This window comes from Salvelinus sp. IW2-2015, linkage group LG9 (assembly GCF_002910315.2).
Source record: "Salvelinus sp. IW2-2015 linkage group LG9, ASM291031v2, whole genome shotgun sequence".
In the NCBI taxonomy this organism is placed as follows: domain Eukaryota; kingdom Metazoa; phylum Chordata; class Actinopteri; order Salmoniformes; family Salmonidae; genus Salvelinus; species Salvelinus sp. IW2-2015.
In genome coordinates, this window is record NC_036849.1 from 17,932,918 (window position 1) to 17,954,978 (window position 22,061).

The 22,061-nt window shown below is 45.4% G+C and overlaps 1 protein-coding gene across 4 annotated transcripts in view; it reads left to right on the forward strand.

Moving 5' to 3' along the window:
- esrrb (estrogen-related receptor beta) overlaps nt 1-22,061 on the forward strand; it is a 59,609-nt gene that overhangs the window by 27,141 nt on the left and 10,407 nt on the right. For all 4 annotated transcript variants that reach the window (XM_023994575.2, XM_023994574.2, XM_023994571.2 and 1 more), the window contains 2 exons: nt 6,381-6,491; nt 6,975-7,136. In XM_023994575.2, the coding sequence (XP_023850343.1) occupies nt 6,381-6,491; nt 6,975-7,136 (273 nt within the window). The remainder of the gene's footprint in view (nt 1-6,380; nt 6,492-6,974; nt 7,137-22,061) is intronic.

Below are 22,061 nucleotides of genomic sequence, written 5' to 3' on the forward strand. Positions count from 1 at the left end.
GGGTCCCTGAGCACACACTCCGGCTAGTCTCAGCTCTCCCCGGCATATTGATCCGCTAAATGTTTTCCGAACATCTCAGCTCTCTTCTTGTGGATGATTTTATAAAGTCACCCCAACTGGGAATTCAGTGACAATTAAAAATGCTGCCGATGGATTTCTCCGGCCAGGTTTCTTACCCCCTGCCAGGCCCCCTGAGACCCCAGGCTGGGCTGCTCCTTCCGGGGAAGGCCCTGGCCCCCTAGCCCCCTACCAACCTGGCCCCCTCCCTTGCATTACTGCCGCTTTATCCCCCTCCCCTCCTCACTTGTTGGTCTCTCCAAACAGCCCCAACACATGAATAATGAGAGCAGTGTGGCTGGGGAATGGGGAGGTGCTGTCATATTTATTTAGCTGCCCGCTGGGAAGAGCTCTTTAAGGAAACATGCTCTTTATGTCTTACTTTCCGCGAGCGCTGGTGAGAATAGGTCAAGTGGTGCTTATGTTTGACTAAGCATGATTATCCCTCCACTGCCACTGTACTACAGGGTAGACGTGAAGAAAAGACTCAGAGGGAGATATTCTCTATTACGGTGGCAGAAAAACACAACATGATTAGTCATTTTATACTCTAATTTTATACTCCATAGCAGTAGCCTAATTACAATCCCTTAAAATATGTTGTTAACTAAGTACAACTATTTTCATGTTGTTTTTGGTATCCTTACTCATCAACATGACATGCAGTATACCCAACTGTTACCCCACCCCCGTCTCCCTTAATTCACCAGAGAATGGAATGTATAGTACATCCTATCCCATCTCCAACTCCAGCGGCATAGTAGTCTATATAGATCTCTGCTTTGTAACATAATCTCCTTACTGCATGAAGCAAGATAAAGAGACTGGGCCAGAAAGACAGATTCATCGCTTTACTATCCAATGAAAAATTAATTCCAATATATCATCTGGGGGAATAAGAGACTACAAAATATGTAGTGATGGTCATAAATGCCTGGCCAGTGTCGGGTCAAAGTAGGAGATAGTATAGAGAGAGTGTAGAGATCAAATATGCAGAGAGAGACTTAGTCCAGCATTCTAATGCATACTTCTGTATATTCAGCATATCCACAGATTGAAAACTACGCTAATTTTTACAGAGTGGGTTTCGTCACATATTAGAATGGAGGTAGAGATTACCTCTGGCTCTGTGAAGTCCTTCAGGAATCAGGTCACCCTCCTCTCTCCCACCTCCAGCGACGCTTTTCAAACACAATCAAAAGAAGTAAATACATTTCCCAAATTAACAGAAAGATGTGAAATGCATCTTAATGCACGCCACACGCTATCTTCTCCTTAAAGCAAGGTCAGGCGTTTTACGGCGGCGTGCGTGAGTGTGAAACCAATGAATCTGGTCACGGGGACTAGGGACTGGAGGAGATGCTAGTCTAATCTCTACGAAGCCATCGGCTCAACGCCATGTCCAGGCTCAGGGGCTGGAGATGGTCAACGCTCATGTGACTAAAGATACCTCTCTGGAGTTCATTACTGCAGAAAGGTCATTCACCCAAGAAAAAATAAAATACTAATTATAACTTTATAGCTCTACCAAAGGTGTAATGCAGTTTCCTACCATCAGGCGCTCTATGGAACTACAGTACATTTTAATGCATCACAACACACCTAACATCTCTTTTTAAATGTTCACATGTTAGTCATTTAGCGCTCTTATCCAAAGTGACTTACAGTAGTGACTACATGCATTTGTCATACTTTTTCATGCTGGTCCCCCGTTGGAATTGAACCCTGGCGTTGCAAGCCCCATGCTCTAACAACTGAGCCACACGGGCCATGATATGACTGAATTTCAAGACATTCAGGGAGATCTTGGAAGTGCAAATGAATTACTTTTTTCCCTCAGTGCCCATGTTAAGGTTAATAGTTAATACCTTTCAAAGAAAGGCATTTCAAGGCTTTACCTCCCCTACTGATTAAGCGAGTACATGGTAAGGAATTAGTGCATGTTTTTAGTCCATTGGAAAAGGCTCCAGTTTATCTCTGTAGACGTCTTAAGGGAAGTGTAAGGGAAGTGATCTCCAAAGATCAGCAGTCCGCTTAAAGGGGATCTGCCAGAGACTTGAGTTGAATCGCTCTACTTTCCCCCGACTGTATAAAAGAGGAAGTGATCAATAGAAGAATCAAATGTCAGGGGCTACAGGTTTCTCCTCTGATCAATGGAGGGGGATCAGAGCTGAGAGAGAGAAAGAGGAACAGATACTATTGAGAGATTACATTGACATAATTCAATGGCAGATGCCCCCCCACACACTGACACACACACATGCAGACACACACACACAGACACATACACACATCACACACACTCCCACGCTACAGTACTGCTGTGCTACCTCTCAGTAATAGGCTCTATCTTGTTATGTTCCCTGGGCTGACAGGTGGGAGCACAACAGACATGTTTTAAAGGAGGGTGAAAGAGGCTGATACACAATAAACCTTCCTGTATATCACTCTGATTAGAAGACACGCGATAGAACTACCACATCCCACAAGAGCACCCCTATCATCCTTACTACAACATAAAGTACGTACATACAAGCCACATACTGTACATGCATACACATAAAAATGGATTCACGCCAACACATAAGTAAGACATGTACACAGACAGCCACTGAATGTGTGCTTCAGGAAATGGGGATTCAATTGTTTGGTTCCATAAGAACCTATTAAAAGAATGAACATGCAATGTGAGATGTTTCAAACAGCCCAATGTTTTTCCACAAAGTGTAACTTGGCCTTCATATGGAGCCTGCATCTTGAGTGGGGAGTGAACCCAGCGTGATGTTACTGCAATAGGGTTAGATAGTTCCACTACGATATGGGCAGGTGGACAGAGCATGTGATGAGAGCAGACTGGGGGCCCAATCAGCAGATAGGGATAGGGGGGCCATCGTGTGACCATTTTTCCGCTGCCCTCGCTCATCACCACTCGTGATTAAAAATGCTGCAACACGCTTACAAGCATGCAAAGCTGGCAACAGGGGCTCTTTGAAATAGTGCTGACGGGGGTTTAGCAGGGTGGCTGCCTTGAAAGGCAGGGTTCACCATGCCTCGCCATGTGGCCTTCTGATTTTCCCAGCTAAAATAGGGTCCGCTTAAGCCCCCCTTGGCACTGCCAACCATCCCAGACATCCTGACACTTTCCCCAGGGAGAGACACCCAGAACAGGTGAGGGGCTCAAAATAAGGAGGGCCCCTACTACGGCCGGCCACACAAAGTGAGGGAAGACAGGCCCTTTTGTAGGAGTGTGCTCTGAGTGGGATTATTATTGTTTTTGGAGAGAAAGAGGAGCCTGGGTCAGCTGGCCCCAGCCTCCGCCCCCAGCCTCCGCCCTAGCCCGCCGCTAATCTGTGCACAAATGCCAGCCGCCTTGGCCAAAAGCCCTTTACCCCTTTACCCCTGCACCCTGCTTTGAAGAGCTGACACCCGAGATAACCGGCCACTACCACCCTCCCTTTACCCAACCACAGGGTGATGGGGCAGGCCGTTAAACACAGAGGTGATGAGGCAGAACTCACCCCTCTTCACACACACATTCACATACACACAGACACATTTACATACACAAAGGCACATACACACAAATACATGCAGTACCGATGCACCGGACACAAACAAACATCCAAAGCTTGGTCCATGGCTCACCGAAGTGACACATAGGCTTGACCAAGCCTCTGTGAGTTTCTCCAAGAGGAGTCGACACCATGGAAAGAACTGGTCTACTTCTCTCTCTCTCTCTCTCTCTCTCTTCTCTCTCTCTCTCTCTCTCTCTCTCTCTCTCTCTCTCTCTCTCTCTCTCTCTCTCTCTCTCTCTCTCTCTCTCTCTCTCTCTCTCTCTCTCTCTCTCTCTCTCTCTCTCTCTCTCTCTCTCTCTCCTCTCTCTCTCTCTCTCTCTCTCTCTCTCTCTCTCTCTCTCTCTCTCTCTCTCTCTCTGACTCACAATCCCTTGCTCTCTGCTCATTCTCTTCCCTGTCCTCCCTCCCTGTATGGTCCTGTTTGACTGTAAAATGAGACAGGTTAGTGCCAAGCTTTAATTCCTGTCAGCATCTGGTAATTATGACCGGGAAAGCTCTAATTACAAGAGGCACCCATGTACCTGGGACTCCTCGTCACTGTGGCTTTACGCTGGCTGACACGTACAGCCACATGACTCACCAGCCAGCCCAGACCAACACCACAAGACAGCTCATAGGCTATGGTACATCCACACCTGGCTGTATCTGAGCTGCTCAGGAGAGCCCAGAGAAACTCTAGAATGTGGTGACATCACAATTATCGCTGGTATTTTCCACTCCTATAGTACAACCAGATAAATCTGAATCGTAACCCTCCTAAGCACTTAAACCTTGCAAGCACCAACTTGGTGACATAGGAGTCCGTCTTGTCATGGGTTCATACTCGAGGCCTCGTCCCTGAATAGATTTACTGGTCAAATATTCCTTGACACTATTTTTACATGCTACATATGAAAGATGTAAATTGGGGAATGAGGAATTTGTGATGTTCACTAATGTGGCAGCCGTCAGATGATCCCCCAGTGTTTGCTGAGAAGGATGGGTCTCTTCTGGGAATTGTGGGTAATTAGGTTAGTAGGTTGTCAGTGTCAGGAAATTTAAAGACAATCCTAATCAGATGTGTTTCTAGGGAATCAAATAATTTATATAAGTCGAATAAAATCTCCTTATTCTATTCCTACACGATAATCCTGTTTGCTATAGCTACCCATGCATAGAGTCTAGTTTGGGAGAAGGGGGTATGGTTCACTCAATGGAAAGGGTGAAAATGAAAATGACCGTTTTCATAATCCATCGTTTCAGTCCTTTCTATTGAATGAAGGCTATTATTTCCGTACTAAATCATCTTATTTTTTCTCCCCATCCATCCCCACTGTCTGTTCCCTCCATCGTCCTCTAATCACTGTACATAGGGACATCCAAACCCATCCTCCAAGAGAGTACAGGCTGAGGGGGAAATTGTATTAGCCTCATTTGCAGTGGTCACACAATACCCAGCTATGACACTGTCTTTGTAGTTATAAAGTGTTGAAATCATCAAGTCCTCTCCCTGTCAGTGATTTTAGCAGAGGGCACTTGGTGTGCTGACAAAATCTACTCCACCAGCTACACCATACATACAGTACAGGATAATACCTCTGATCAAATCTGGTTGAGCATCCATTTGTTTAGGGGGTTTAGGTTATACATAATGTGGAAATAGATAGACATTTACTATACAGGGTAAAGATCCATCAGGCCCGTTCAGCAGTGGGCAGGACCGTGTCCCTGTCCAGCCCCAACAGGATGTTAAACAGAAATGTTTTGCATACGATTAAATGAAATCACCAAACACCATCCTGTATCACATAAATGGAACACTGCAGATTAAATATTTTAACTCTGTTGAAAAATAATAGAATAGAAAGGACAATCCAAATGGAAACGTTCTTATCAAATAATGAAATAATAAATAACTTATGTTACGATGAGGTTGGTGACATTTACAGTATCAGTGCAGGACCTGGTCCCCTGTGAGTGGCAGAGAGTGATAAGCCTCATGCCTGTCCCGTGAAAGAGGGGTGAAATAAGGAGCTTTTATTGGAAAGCTAACCTCTATCTATCTGTGTCATAATTCTATAAGACTGTACACCAGACAGTGTGTGGATGTGGTTGTGTGTTCATTCCTCCTACATTAGCTACATGGCTGGACACATAGGCCTCTAGACACTGAGCTCACAGGTACCTGCCTTGTTGTTCATTAGTATGCCGTCCACCTCACCCAAAAAACTAAATAATTAGAGGACCAGTCTGTGAGATCATTGACCCTGCATTAAATATTCATATGTTTAGAGCTTCGTCAGGCTCGGCAGTGTCACAGTAGACCAGCCAGGCATGGACCACATATGGGAACGCAGCGCCAGCCGGCAGTCCTTCTGACACACTGACACTCCCTTTACTCTCTCTCACCATGCAGACAACAGAACAGAGCCATTCCTCTGGGCAGACACACACACCTCAGCTTGGTCAGGCTTTTAGACGTAATGCCCCCTCTTATAACTAGAGGAATACTTTAGATTTGTTTTTGATCATGTCGGAATCTGATGAGTGAATCTTAGTGTGTGATTGGGGAGTTCGACATAAATGTTTGTTGTGTTACTCTCTACCAATAACAATGTACTAATTGTGGAACTACTTAAAACAGTGTTAAATTGCTATTTTTATTGATAACATTCCTATGTTGTAGAATTGATTGATTCATTTTATTTGTCAGAATGGTGAAATTGGATTTCCTACTCAAAGGTCTCCTTGCATCTTGTCATGTGTCAGGTGTGCGTCTGGACCGTGTGCGAGGGGGAAGACAGAAGTACAAGAGAAGGATGGATGCGGAGAACACAGCGTACCTGGGCCTCACACTCCCCCCTCCTGCCAAAAAACCCCGTGAGTAGTGCTCTGTCACCTCACTACCCACCCCCTTCCCGCAGCGTTCCCCCAGACCAGGTTCACTTAAAGATAAATGCATTTTATTCAGAACAGATTCTCCTGTTGTCTGGATAGGTGTATTTCCATAGGAGAGCACTTCTAGAGAATATATATTAGGCCAGACAGGCATTGTTCTGGTAACAGCTGAGTTATGACAAATCTCAGAGCAGATGACCGATATTAAACAGTGACTGGCTTCTCAGGGATGGCAGTCCTAGGAATATCCTCTCACATAATGTTGACTAATGTGAGGAGAATCTTTATTATCAACCATATTAAACCATTCATTTGTTTACTTGTTAGAGCTAGAATTAGAGCTAGAAAGAGAGAGTGAATGATTGTATATCCTAGCATGTACGTTTGTATCTGAGAGTACCTGTATTTGCATCACAGTAATGTGACCTTTGACTGTTGTTTTGACCACCTCTGCTTCCTTGTCAGTCACAAAGATAGTGTCCCACCTGCTGGTGGCCGAGCCAGAGAAGATCTACGCCATGCCTGACCCCACCATGCCTGAGAGTGACATCAAGGCCCTCACCACGCTGTGTGACCTGGCTGACCGGGAGCTGGTTGTCATCATTGGCTGGGCCAAGCATATCCCAGGTACGCCCACCCATCTACAACCCACTGCACTACTTGAGCACCATAGAAAGATATAGAACACCATTCACTCATGATCAGCTATAACATACTGTGTAGTTCGAAAAACAACACGTGATAGCAGTTTAGATACAGAACCAGCCATTAATTTCAACTGGTAGAATCTGACATCATGATTAGTCCTTGTTAGTTCCATTTAGAGTAGTTCAACACCAAGTCACCCTAATGAACCCTCTATCCCATCATCCATTTCCCTGCCTTTGCTTCCGATGGGTGCGCATGCACACACACATACACACACACACACACACACACACACAACACACACACACACACACACACACACACACACACACACACACACACACACACACACGCACAAATGCAAACACAGATAATTAATGTCAGCAGCTCACATGGACCTAAGGGCAAAATGGAGACAGCTTTAAAATAATCAAACGAATAGAGTCCAGCTAAAATCCCTACTCTGAATGGGGAGGGACTACAGCCCTGGTGTCAATATATACCATAACCACAGTGGAGATTTAGAGCAGAGCACAGGACAGCTCACTCACTCACACACACACACACTTCAATTGAATTATTGATAGGCATAATCATGTTTCTTCTCTGCTCCATAGACATCGTGATAGACGAGGTGTTAGGTAATGAGATGCTGTTAAATTAAGAATACCACATTCTTTGTCAGCAGACATTCTGCTCCCTTCTAGAATTTTCTCTTGATTCTGACAGTCAACATATTGTTTAGGGACTCTTTTAGCAACCAAAGCAGAGTCTGTCTGATCTTGAGGTTGACCCTGATAACTCTAGAACATTATAGCACGCTAGGCATAGAGGTAACCCACTGAAAGACTGTCCCTCAGTACAGCCTCTGTTGTATAGCCTCTCTGTACCCTCGTCTTCTCATCAGCATAGCAGACATGTGTCTGCGCTGACATCAGCTGCAGAACGCCTGCTGTAGTTTAAGCTGGGCCTCTCTTGGTTCTCACCTTGTGTGCAGGACATGTAGGTGTGACAACTGTACCTGGACAGACAGGTGGTCGGTATATCTTAGAAGAGAAGAAGTGTAGTAGTCAGCTACAGATCTAGAGATTAGGACTTTCCCAACCAGACTGTTCTGTACAGCCCATTGTCAGCAGAGGGAGAGTTTAACCAAGGAGCTTACTCAGGACTGGATCAGACTGACCCAATAACACAGTCTCATCCCATTTACCTAGCCAAAACAAGCCAGCCAGGTACACTACCTCTGGCTAGAATATACAGAGAAAACACCACTGTTCACCTCTGGCAATGTGCAGGGTTGTAGTATTATACAGAGAATATTACAGAATTCTCTTCAAATTATTGAATAACTATGAAAGTATATGAGAGTTGAATCAGTTTGATTACCGATAGGCTATTAAACTGTCATGTTTTCAGGGCCTTTGTCTTCCTGTGTTGACATATAGTACAGTAAATATGGCGTGCTAACTAGAGTGCTCTGTATGGCAAAGCTTTTAAGTGCTGCGTTAATCCGATTATCATAACCTGCATTGTACAGTGGATAGTTGACTAATCTTAATTGGATTTGCCATGGAAGGCCTGAGAATGATCATCACTCCATAATGATGGTTTAACCCAAAATCCAACCGGAAGCCAGACTGTCTGACATGTCTAAATGTGTGGAAATGCTTGGCTTTGCATAGTGCTACTGTTGTACTGTACAAGCTGCAGCAGGATGATTTAGCATTCTGATCTGCCTGTATACCCACACACAAACATTTGCATCTCTTACCTATTGTTTATATTTACATGACTACTCATAGGAGTCAGGTAAATATAAACAACAGCGACTTACTGTATTCAGGGGTTACACATTTCAATTACAGAGTCTAAATTCTATTTTTAACTTCTAAAAATTATAACACAGTGTCAGGACTATAATCTAATTTACAACCTTTATGATTCTTTACCTACCCCAAAAGTGGTAATAAAATGGTAAAATTTGAATGAAAAGGGAGACTGAAACTGTAACTCCAAAGCTCCCCTGTTCTCCCTGTGGTGAGCTCTGTATTAGGTCATTCCCTCTACACCAGCCATGAAATGGCTGCATAATTGAGTTGTACATGGCTGAACCTGATCAGAGATGGTTCACTGGCTGACCCAGACTCCATGCACTAATACTCTATGCACCAATGGCACCCCAGGGCAGTCTAGCACAGCCACAGAGCACAGAGGACCATATTTCTCCCCCCATTCACGCTCTCTGTGAGGAAAAGAGAGGGAGAAAACTGCTGATTGCATTCTGATAGATTTTTTGGCCTTTGGCAATGGAATTAAAAAGATTAACAGTTCATTATGAAGTGGGCCACATTGATTAGGACATTGACAGATGGGCAATGACCAGATTCCAAAGGTAACAATTTATACGTCAAGAAAATTGGCACTTAAGTTCTCCCAATAGATTTTTCATTGCCCCTTTTCTTGGCTAACATTTGAAAAAGTGTTTTAAAAGTGCTGTAATTTGACATCTAGATCTAACCAAGTCTAATTCGAGGATGATTAAGGAACAGCAAAGCGGTACTATTAGCTTCCGTAAACGGTATCATTCTCTCACAAGATCCCATATCAATTTAGTGTGTTATCTCTCCTCTAATTTATGGGCTAGAAATACATTACATTACTATCCTACATTATAGTATAATTGTACAGTTATACTGTAGCTGAGGATCTCAATCACAGATGGCTGGTGGCACCGGAATTGGGGAGGACAGACTCATAGTATTGGCTGAAATGGACGGAATTGTATCAGACACAAACACATAGTTGATACCTATCAGGTTTCAGGTAAAACCCAGATGCAGACAGTGTCGAAGAAACAAACGTTTATTTCTAATACAGGGGCAGGCAAACGACAGGTCAAATGCAGGCAGAGGTCAGTAATCCAGAGAGGGTGCAAGGGGTCCAGAACGGCAGGCAGTCTCAGGGTCAGGGCAGGCAGGGGTCAGTAATCCAGAGTGGGTGCAAGGGGTCCAGAACGGCAGGCAGTCTCAGGGTCAGGGCAGGCAGGGGTCAGTTAATCCAGAGTGGGTGCAAGGTCCAGAACGGCAGGCAGTCTCAGGGTCAGGGCAGACAGGGGTCAGTAATCCAGAGTGGGTGCAAGGGCTCCAGAACGGCAGGCAGTCTCAGGGTCAGGGCAGGCAGGGTCAATAATCCAGAGTGGTGCAAGGGTCCAGAACGGCAGGCAGTCTCCAGGTCAGGGCAGCAAGGTCAATAATCCAGTAAGGTACAGAACGGCAGGCAGTCTCAGGTCAGGGCAGGCAGGGTCAATAATCCAGTAAGGTACAGAACGGCAGGCAGTCTCAGGTCCAGCAGGCAGGTCAGTATCCAGATGGGTGCAAGGGTCCAGAACGGCAGCAGTCTCAGGTCAGGGCAGGGCAGGGTCAATAATCCAGAGTGGTGCAAGGGGTCCAAGGAACGGTAGGCAGTCTCAGGGTCAGGCAGCAGGGTCAATAATCCAGAGTGGGGTGGCCAAGGGGTCCAGAACGGCAGGCACTCTCAGGGTCAGGGCAGGCAGGGGTCAATAATCCAGTAAGGTACAGAACGGCAGGCAGTCTCAGGGTCAGGGCAGGCAGGGGTCAATAATCCAGTAAGGTGTGGTAAAGTACAGAACGGTAGGCAGTCTCAGGGTCAGGGAAGGCAGAACGGGCAAAACCGGGAAGGACTAGAAAACAGGAGCAAGATACAGGCAGGAGCAGGGGAACAAACGCTGGTAGGTTTCACGAACAAAACGACCTGGCAACAGACAAACAGAGAACACAGGTATAAATACACAGGGGATACTGGAGAAGATGGGTGACACCTGGAGACAAGCACAAAGACAGGTGAAACAGATCAGGGTGTGACAATACCGTTCCATTCACTCCATTCCAGCCATTATTATGAGCCGTCCTACCCTTAACCACAGGACTAACTAACACAATACCTAGATAGACATAATAATTGTTAGTCAATAGTCCACACACTGTAATCAGACTGTACAGTCAGTACATTGAGTTTACATATCAGGAAATAAGTTGGTGTTGCTGTTCCCTGGCACAGTTTGCTATTATCATCTCTGAGGATAAGGTTCTCTAATGACAGCCTTTACTTTTGATTAATTAGTAATCATTATGAAGCTTTGAATGCCAGCATCTCTCTCTGCTCCAGATAGAGCCAGCAGCAGAGGGAGGAGACTAATATGGCCGTGGGCTAACTGGGACTGGGGCTGGGGCCCGGTCATTAAGGTCAGTGTTAGGGGGACGATGACAGAATGCTTTTTGCTCCTAAGGTGCTAACAAACTTTGACACACATAGCTGCCCACTGCCCCCCAGCTGCATTTCACTGTCCACGCGGTTTAGGATCGAACTCAGTATACTGCCAGTCTCCACATGGCTATGACCCGTGTGTTCCCCTTCATTAGAGTGGTGATGGTCACAGAGGGCGGGTGTGCTGCTGAACCCCCAACCCCTCCAAAACTACCCCCTCAGCACTTAACCCAGGCACAGTGTGAATGTCATGTGCCACAATGTGGAATCTGCCATGCATGCCGCTTTTATAAGAGGGTCTCATTGTTAGAGGAGGCAGACGTTTGTCACCTGCTGTCAGACCTCCCATTCTGCTTCCAGGGTCGGAATGTTTTCTGATGGGAATTCTGTGGCATGATTCTGTGGGTTCACTGAGTGCTGGATGTCCTCGTCCTGCTGTTTGTTTCTAGTCCACATACCTAAACCTGCTCTGCTATGATTGATAGTGTATTTCAATAGGGGAAACACACTACATATCCTAGTATGTTTTGTAAGACATTTCATGGTATAATAATATTTTTTCTACAATTTGGTAAAACCCAGAATGGCTGATCTCGTTTTTGAAATAGCAAAGTCTAGCGTTGTAGTTTGACCCAAACAACCTAATGAATTGGCCGGATTCTTGTTGTTATTTATTAGTGGTCTTATTAGTGATCTACTTTTTATTTAATTCCAGCCTGTTAGCTTAGTATACAGACTACGTTGGTCATGAAGCTTGTTTAGTTGTTAGCGGGGAACAAGGCGGTGATGTGTAGGAGAGATCACGCCTCTTGTATGTTGTCGTATCTGTGTCAGCTCCCTACAGCCCCCTCCTTCTCACAGCCCCCTTCGGGTTCCTGTTTTCTTTTTGTCATTAAATTGTGAAATCTACTTACTGTGTTGTCGGGCTGATCCCACTCAAGCTGTGTAATATCCTTGTAATAGAGTGTGAATACTGCCGGGCAATACATCAGCACCTCATCAGTGTACTTTATTAAATATAGACACCAACAGACAGCTCTTAGTATATTCAATTTACCCTCTGACGTAGACTTCAACACACCAGATAAAGATAGATTGAGCAATCAGGTGGATGCTGAGGCCTGAACCCAGTCAGACAGGCAGGCGAGGGAGCACCATGCAGAGGGGGCTGGGAGATTGAGATGGGGGTGTATCAGATAAGTCCAGGCAGAGAAGGAGACAGTGAGAGAGGAAGGAGAGGGGAAGGAGAGAGGAAGGAGAGAGGAAGGAAAGAGACAGGGAGTGAGGCAGGGAGGCAGGCAGGGAGAGAGAGAGGAGGGAGAGGAGGCGAGGGAGAGAGAGGAGAAGGCAGGGAGTGAGAAGAGAGAGAAAAAGGCAGGGAGGAGAGAGAGAGAGGCAGGGAGGGAGGGAGAGGCAGGGATAGAGACATAGGTAGGGAGAGAGGCAGGGAGGGAGAGAGGCAGGGCAGGGGAGGAGAGAGAGAGAGGCAGGAGGGGAGAGAGAGGCAGGGAGAGAGAGAAAGGCAGGATGGAGAGAGCGAGAGGCAAGGGAGAGAGAGAGAAAAGGGCAGGGAGGAGAGAGAGAGGCAGGGAGGGAAGAGAGAAAGAGCAGGGAGGGAAAGAGAGAGGGAGAGGAGGAGGAAGAAGAGAGAGGCATAGAGAGACACAGGTAGAGAGACACAGGTAGGGAGAGAGCAGGCAAGCAGGCCGGCAGGCAGGGAGAGAGGCAGGCAGGGAGGGTGAGAGGCAGACAGGCAGGAAGGAGAGAGAGAGAGAGGCATGGAGGGAGAGAGAGAGAGAGGCAGGGGGGAGAGAGAGAGGCAGGGATAGAGAGAGGCAGGCAGGGAGGCAGGCAGTGAGACTGGGAAACTGGGAGAGAGGCAGGGAAGCAAGCAGGGAGAGAAACAGCGGGAGAGAAGCAGGGAGGGAGATGGGTAGGAAAGGGGCATCTGCCAGGAACAGAGAAGGGGGAGTATTTGGTTTTGTTACAATGCTACAAATTGTTACCATTTTAAATGAGCAGTTACCAGCAAGCCAAGCATCAAATCTGTCTGAATGCATTTTACATTTTGATGTAAGATGACGTACAAAAGGCTCAACATCAACAGGGTATAAATAGTATTACTAATTTGCAGTGAGGAAGTCTTTCAGAGAGCTGATGATGTGCCTTTAGACATTGTCAACTAGGCGTTAGCTGTCCCTCCCTCATTAAGGCGTGTTGCTGGTTGGCAGCAGAGATAAATGATGTGTAATTATGTGAATGATTAAAGTCAGAATCCTCCTGGTCTTTGGGCTAAACAGAGATATATAACGCCAAATGAGGGCTGTGGGACTCTTGAGACGGCTAAATACTCCCGAGCCGGGGTCACGGGGTCAGGGGGTGCAGATTAAGACAAGGGGATTACTGTATTTAACGTTATACAACCTCATAACGTTCACAGGCCGCTGGTCAAATCACCCATTCCCAGCTACTTATAATTGGACAATGGTCTGGTGTTCATTTTAAAAGTAGAGATAGCTGGCACTCCTGAAAAGTGGATTACTGAACCATTTAGTCACAAAACAGGATGAAATGTATTAATTATCTATCATCCAGCTATATGTGACTATCAAATCAAATCAAATTAAATTGTATTGGTCACATACACATATTTAGCAGATGTTATTGCAGGTGTAGCGAAATGCTTGTGTTCCTAGCTCCAGTAGTATCTAACAATGCAGTAGTATCTAAAAATGATTCACAACAATACACACAAATCTAAAATAAGAGATTTTCCACTGCTGAAATTCAAGATGTACTGAAATGCATATACCGCTGAAATTGTACTGAATTGTATCTGTAAAAGCGTATATGACAGGGTAGTTTGGGTAATGTGTTATGTAATATGTTACAAGTGAAGGCTTGCGGCGGCCTGACTTGAGCTGTGCTGTACGTGTGGCCGAGGTTCAGGTCAAATTATTTATGTCAAGCACAGCAATTTATTACCAGGAAGCTATTGATTGGGTCCTCCTGACGCTTTCATGTAAATTCAGAAAGAATCATGGCCGGCAGCTGCAGCTTACGCACACACACTCACAAACACGCACAAACACACATGGCCACGCACAAAACACACGGGCACACACACTGGCACACACGGGCACACAAGCTTGCACATGCACATTCCAACCAAAATGACCAGACAGCTTTGCATCTGCTCCAGTCTGTTTGTATCAAACAGATGTATTTAATCAACCTTAAGACAGTACTGTATAACTGATCAGGAGCACATATTATAAACATTACAGCTTCTTGCAATAAACTCTAAGTGTGGTTTAAAAAAATAAGAATGTATCTGTCTCTGAAATAAAAGTAGTAGATTTGGGGATGTTTTAAAATATACTTTTTTTGGAATAAAAGCTTTGATATAGGTAGATGAGCAGCCAGTTTAGTACAGAGCTGAATACGATGAGCTGAACCTCTGGGGCTCTTTTAAGGGCAGTATTGCTCAAACTAGATGGCGGGCACTTGACTGGCTGAGGTGAGAATGCCGTTGGGCAAAAGTCTTCAGGGCTCGCTTGTCCTTCTGATAGCCAGCCATGATATACTGTACACTACATGATCAAAAGAATGTGGACACCTGCTCGTCGAGCATCTCATTCCAAAATCATGGGCATTAATGTGGAGTTGGTTCCCCTTTGCTGCTATAACAGCCTCCACTCTTCTGGGAAGACTTTCCACTAGACGTTGGAACATTACTGCGGGGACTTGCTTCCATTCAGCCACAAGCGCATTAGTGACGTCGGGCACTGATGTTGGGAGCGCCTGGCTTGCAGTCGGCGTTCCGATTCATCCCAAAGGAGATCGATGGGGTTGAGGTCAGGGCTCTGTGCAGGCCAGTCAAGTTCTTCCACACCAATCTCGACAAACCATTTCTGTATGGACCTCGCTTTGTGCACGGGAGCATTGGCATGTTGAAACAGAAAAGAACCTTCCCCAAACTGTTGCCACAAAGTTGGAAGCAAAGAATCGTCTAGAATGTCATTGTATGCTGTAGAGTTAAGATTTCCCTTCACTGGAACTAAGGGGCCTAGCCCAAACCATGAAAAACAGCCCCAGACCATAATTCCTCCTCCACCAAATTTTACAGTTGGCACTATGCATTGGGGCAGGTAGCATTCTCCTGACATCTGCCAAACCCAGATTCGTCTGTCGGACTACCAGATGGTGAATCGTGATTCATCACCGCAAAGAACACGTTTACACGGCTCCAGAGACCAATGGTGGCAAGCTTTACACCACTCCAGCCGACTTTTGGCATTGCGCATGGTGATCTTAGGCTTGTGTGCGGCTGCTCAGCCATGGAAACCCATTTCATGAAGCTCCCGACAAACAGTTATTGTGCTGACGATGCTTCCAGAGGCAGTTTGGAACTCGGTAGGGAGTGGTGTAACTGAGGACAGACGTTTTTTACGGCCTAAGCGCTTCAGCACTCGCGGTTGAGCCGTTGTTGCTCCTTTGACGGTGCCACGTTGAAAGTCACTGAGCTCTTCAGTAAGGCCATTCTACTGCCAATGTTTATTTATGGATATTGCATGGCTGTGTGCTCGATTTTATACACCTGTCAGCAACGGGTGGGGCAGAAATAGCCAAATCCACTAATTTGAAGGGGTGTCCACATACTTTTGTATATACAGTTGAAGTCAGAAGTTTAGTCAGAAGTCAGAGTCATTAAAACTCGTTTTTCAACCACTCCACAAATTTCTTGTTAACAAACTATAGTTTTAGCAAGTTAGTTAGGACATCTAAGTAATTTTTCCAACAATTGTTTACAGACAGATTATTTCACTTATAATTCACTGTATCTCAATTCCAGTGGGTCAGAAGTTTACATACACTAAGTTGACTGTGCCTTTAAACAGCTTGGAAAATTCCAGAAAATGATGTCATGGCTTTAGAAGCTTCTGTTTGGCTAATTGACATCATATGAGTCAATTGGAGGTGTACTTGTGGATGTATTTCAGGGCCTACCTTCAAACTAAGTGCCTCTTTGCTTGACATCATGGGAAAATCAAAAGAAATCAGCCAAGATCTCAGAAAAACATTGTAGACCTCCACAAGTCTGCTTCATCCCTGGGAGCAATTTCCAAACGCCTGAAGGTACCACGTTCATCTGTACAAACAATAGTATACAAGTATAAACACCATGGGACCACGCAGCCGTCATACCACTCAGGAAGAAGACGCGTTCCGTCTCCTAGAGATGAACATACTTTGGTGCGAAAAGTGCAAATCAATCCCAGAACACCAGCAAAGGACCCTGTGAAGATGCCGGAGGAAACAAGTACAAAGGTATCTATATCCAGAGGAAAACGAGTCATATATCGACATAACCTGAAAGGCCACTCAGCAAGGAAGAAGCCACTGCTCCAAAACCGGCATAAAAAGCCAGACTACGGTTTGCAGCTGCACATGGGGACAAAGATCGTACTTTTTGGAGAAATGTCCTCTGGTCTGATGAAACAAAAATTGAACTGTTTGGCCATAATGAAACATAATGATGTTTCTCTTATGTTTGGAGGAAAAAGGGGGAGGCTTGCAAGCCGAAGAACACCATCCCAACCGTGAAGCACGGGGGTGACAGCATCATGTTGTGGGGGTGCTTTGCTGCAGGAGGGACTGGTGCACTTCACAAAATAGATGGCATCATGAGGATGGAAAATATGTGGATATATTAAAGCAACCTCTCAAGCTATCGGTCAGGAGGTTAAAGCTTGGTCGCAAATGGGTCTTCCAAATGGACAATGACCCCAAGCATACTTCCATGTTGTGGCAAAATGGCTTAAGGACAACAAAGTCAAGCTATTGGAGTGGCCATCACAAAGCCCTGACCTCAATCCCATAGAAATTTTGTGGGCAGAACTGAAAAAGCATGGAGGCAAGGAGGCCGACAAACCTGACTCAGTTACACCAGCTCTGTCAGGAGGAATGGGCCAAAATTCACCCAACTTATTGTGGGAAGCCTGTGGAAGGCTACCCAAAATGTTTGACCCAAGTTAAACAATTTAAAGGCAATGCTACCAAATATTAATTGAGTGTATGTAAACTTCTGACCCACTGGGAATGTGATGAAAGAAATAAAAGCTGAAATAAATCATTCTCTCTACTATTATTCTGACATTTCACATTCTTAAAATAAAGTGGTGATCCTAACTGACCTAAAACAGGGAATTTTTACTAGGATTAAATATCAGGAATTGTGAAAAACTGAGTTTAAATGTATTTGTCTAAGGTGTATGTAAACCTCCAACTTCAACTGTATATAGTGTAGCAGCCCCTGTCTAGCGAGAATGACTCTCTCTTTTCCCCCTATCGCTTTCTCTCTGTCTCTCTGTATCTCTGTATATCTCTCTGTGTGTTTCTCTTCCTCTCTCTTCTCCTTATCTCTCACTTCCTCTTTATCTTCTCCCTATCTCTCTCTTTCATTCCCTCCACCCCTTTCACGCTCTCTTTCCGTCTCCCTCCCTCGCTTCATCTCTCTCTCCATCCCTCTCTCTCGCTCTCTCTGTCAGTTCAGTAGTCTGATTGAGGATGAAATACGAGGGGGCTGCAGCTGGAGGGGGCCACCATGCCTCGTAATTACATCTCTTTTTATGACCCGTACTAATGGCCCTCTGGGAGAGGGAAACAATAATAAATTAATAGAATATGAACTCCCGCTCAACAGAAATCTCCAGCATTTCATTTTGGGCCGTCCTCTGCTCTGGCAGATGAAATGGCACCCTGATTAATCTGACGAGGGGTGGACCCAGAGGCAGCCGGCGCTGGTGTGGCCTGCCTGTTCTGCCACCATCTCACCCCCCTCCCTCAGTGAAGGGGTCTGTCGGAGATAAGGAGGATGGGGATTTTGGCTCTCCCCAATTGGCTTTTCACAGTTGTATCCAGAATAACAAGCTAAGAATCCGAAGATGAACTTAAATATATTTCTACATGTGTACATCTATAGGATTCTCACCTTAGAGAACAGAGGTAAGAGACTGTAACAGGGCTGTTTGGACAGGGATATTGTTGTATTTAAATCCAGTATACCTAAGTCAGGGAGCAGAGCAGGAAAAGCTGAGGGAAATCATCTGTCAAAGAAAACATTTATTCCTGTGTTATAACTTTCATATGTGATTTATACAAAATATTGCAGTGAAATGCTATTTAAGATTTGCCTTTATCAACCAGAGAGACCAGAGAGACTAGAGAGACGAGCCAAGCTTGTCAATGTTTTCGAACCCATTTCAAGTGGCTATGTTTTTTGGAAACACAAACAAAACGAGTGTGATTTTATACTGCGCCTAGCCAGGGACAGGGATCATTGTGAGAACCAGTTGAGGCATGAAGTGAATTAGTCTACTGTTGAACCCAGTCATGGTCTTCAGTGTCTGGTTAAGAGGCGAGGAAGAGAGCATGTTCCCTGTCCACAGCCACCACATGTCTGCCTGTCACCCTCTGAAATCGCAGGGACTGAGAGAGCTGTCCCCCCCCAATCACAATCATGACTGTGATTGTGTGGTAGTATGGACCACAGTAGTATGCTATGTCAACATGGCATTTCTCCTGAGGACTGCTTGTCCACATGTAATGAGGAGGTACATTGTGGTTAAACGGTGATAAAGTAGAGATGATTCACTGTAATCTACTGTATGTTCAAGTTCCATTGTGTTTACTGGATAAAATAAATATACTGTCATGTAATGTCATTTTTAAATTCATAATGTAGATGCCTTTAAAACAATCCTCCCCTAACATCGCAATTCCGTATATGAAAGCATGCTTATTCAAAAAGAAATGTTTTTATTGCCCTCTGCTAGTTTAGCCTACTCACCCAGGGTAGCCTTGTGGAAAATGGCCTTCAACCACACAGACAGGTCTCTAAGTTTTGGTCAATATTGTGCCGTGTTTGCTCAAACCCCACCAAGGCAGTGGTGTGGAAATGAAGATGTAAATATTGATATTTCATTAGAGGAAATCACCCACTCCGACGGCACTTAACCGGGCTGCCTTCACAGCATGGCGGCCAGAGCGCTGTGTGACCTATGGAGTCTGGAAGTCACTTCATTACTCGATTAAATTGAGTGGAAAACGGCAAGTCAACGACACAAGATCCCATTTGGAGCCATAATTTAGGCCCTGAAGAGAGACAGAGCAGGGGAAAACACCACCTCTCCATCTCACAACACCGGATTCAATTCAAGGACTTTTAGCGTCAAACGTAATTGCAGGCTGCTGTGTTCAGTGTGTGCATATTGCTGAGAGGTGTCTGGTATAACAGAGGGATTTTGCATTCTCTTGTACAAATCTAGAACAAGTGCTCTCTATGTGCTGTCACATTGAGGGCAAGGTGTTCCGGTTGAGTGCTCCTTGGCATTAAAAGGGTGCACAAAGCCTAGGCTGTGATTGCATGCCAACCTGACGCAGAAATCAGGCTGAACCTTGTCTACACTTGCATGACAATTTCCTTGCGGCCAGTCCAGATTATCTCGCTAATGGCAAGGTACGGCTTTTCCAGTGCTGACAGGGACATTTCACAGCAAAGGATTTCAAATTCAAAAGGCACTCGCTCATCTGAGCTATCTTTGTTGCAGGTGAATGGTAACAATTGAATAAGATGAGAAAAAAATAAGAAACCAGCACACTGCTCTTGCTAGTATCACTGCTCTTTATTAAGCTTTACGTATCGGCCTGAAGGCCTTCGCCAGAGCTTTAAAAAGGATTTAAAATGCATTTTGGTGTGTAGTAGCACAGGCACCTGCACTTAGGCTTCCTCCTACAATTATATTAGTTTGTGCTCCTAGCAGTTTTGGTTCGTGTCTGTATTGTGCTGGTCCTGTCTGTGGTTCACAGAGCCCCTGGCCACCCGGGTGGGCCTGCCTGTCCTGGGCCCTGCACCTGTCTCTGTCTCTGTTTGATCCTCCATTCGACTGAATATTGATTCCCCTTCACATTGTGAAGGCCCTCACATTCCGATCGCAATCTGTTAATGAATGTATCCTCCAGCTCTTCCCTCCTATGGTCATCACTACGATAAGGGAAATGAAACTCTCCGCTACCCCCTTTTCTCTCTCTTTCCCTCTCTACCTTTTTCTTTCTGTTTCTACCCCCTTCAGTGTATCTCTCTCTCTGTGTGTGTGTCAATACTGTAATCTATCGCCTCTTAATAACCTGGGAGCAGATAGTATTGCAACAGCAAACTTGTAAAAGCAATCATTTTAATCAGGCGACGGGCTAATATGCTGTCAGAATGGGGGCGCCCGTGGGAACGCTAGACCAGGACAGGAGGTAAGGAGAGGGATGCTCCAAGTAGTAGAGGGAAAGGTTGGTAGGGGGAAAGGTTGGTAGGAGGAAAGGTTGGTAGGGGTCATGTTGGTAGGGGAAAGCGTTTGGCTGGGGAACGGTTAGTAGGGGACAAGGTAGTATGGGGAAAGTTCGGTAGGGGAAAGGTTGTGGAGAAAGGTTCAGGTAGGGGGAAACGTCGGTAGGGGGAAGTTGTAGAGGAAAACGTTGCAGGTAGTAAGGAAAGGTTGCTAGGCGAAGGTTGGTAAGGGAGAATAAGGTTTCCGGTAGGAGGAAGGTTGGTGGAGGCGCAGGTAGGCCTAGTGGTCTAGAGACGTCATGACTAGTATCGAACGTTGCAAGTTCAAATCCCCGAGCTGACAAGGTACAAATCTGTCGTTCTGCCCCTGAACAGGCAGTTAACCCACTGTTCCTAGGCCGTCATTGAAAATAAGAATTTGTTCTTAACTGACTTGCCTAGTTAAATAAAGGTAAAATAAAAAATAAAATAAAAAGGTTGGTAGGGGGAAAGGTTGGTAGGGGGAAAGGGTAGTATGGGGAAAGGGGGATGATATGGCTATCTGTTCCTTCTAACCAGATTCCCTTTCCTCCTTTTCATTTGTCTGAATTCTCTCACCTCATCTTCAGAGGATTTGTGGGGATGGTTGTTTTTAAAAAGGTTTAATTCTATCCATATGTACAGGTAGCGGTAGCAGCCTGTGTGTTTGAAATGACAATAGTTTTATATGGCCCAGACAATTTCTCATTGCTCATCCAGTTGCTGTTTGTCAGGAACGGGGACAGGATTTAAGCATGCCTTTAGGGCTGTGTTGACCCACGTGACCCCTCACTGTGTGAGTGTGTGCGCACACTCGTGTCTGTCTGTTAGTGTGAGTGTGTATGCATGCGTGCATACTAGCATGCATGAGTGTGTTGTGTATGTGTTTTTATCAACTCACCCAGCGTGGTACTGAGTGTGTGTCACGTCCTCGACCCCTCCAATGAGGATCTGTCTCAGTGCTAATCCCACCAATAGCAGTGTGACAGGAAACAAGGGCTGACCAGACGGCTTTGTGTCTCAAAGACCTTTGCACCGATTTACTGTCTTCACTTACAGTAAAGCCCACTGGAGTGCTGTGACAACCGTTTCAGAGAGGACCTTCCAGAGTGCATTTAAAATGAAACACCTCTGCTGCTAACATACCGTGGCATGTACTCTAGTCAGTCGGGGTGAGACTTTGAACTCATGTTTGGGTTACTGATCAGATCTGTCCATGAGAAAGACCTTGAAGGTGGACAGTACATGTTTGGCTTCATAGT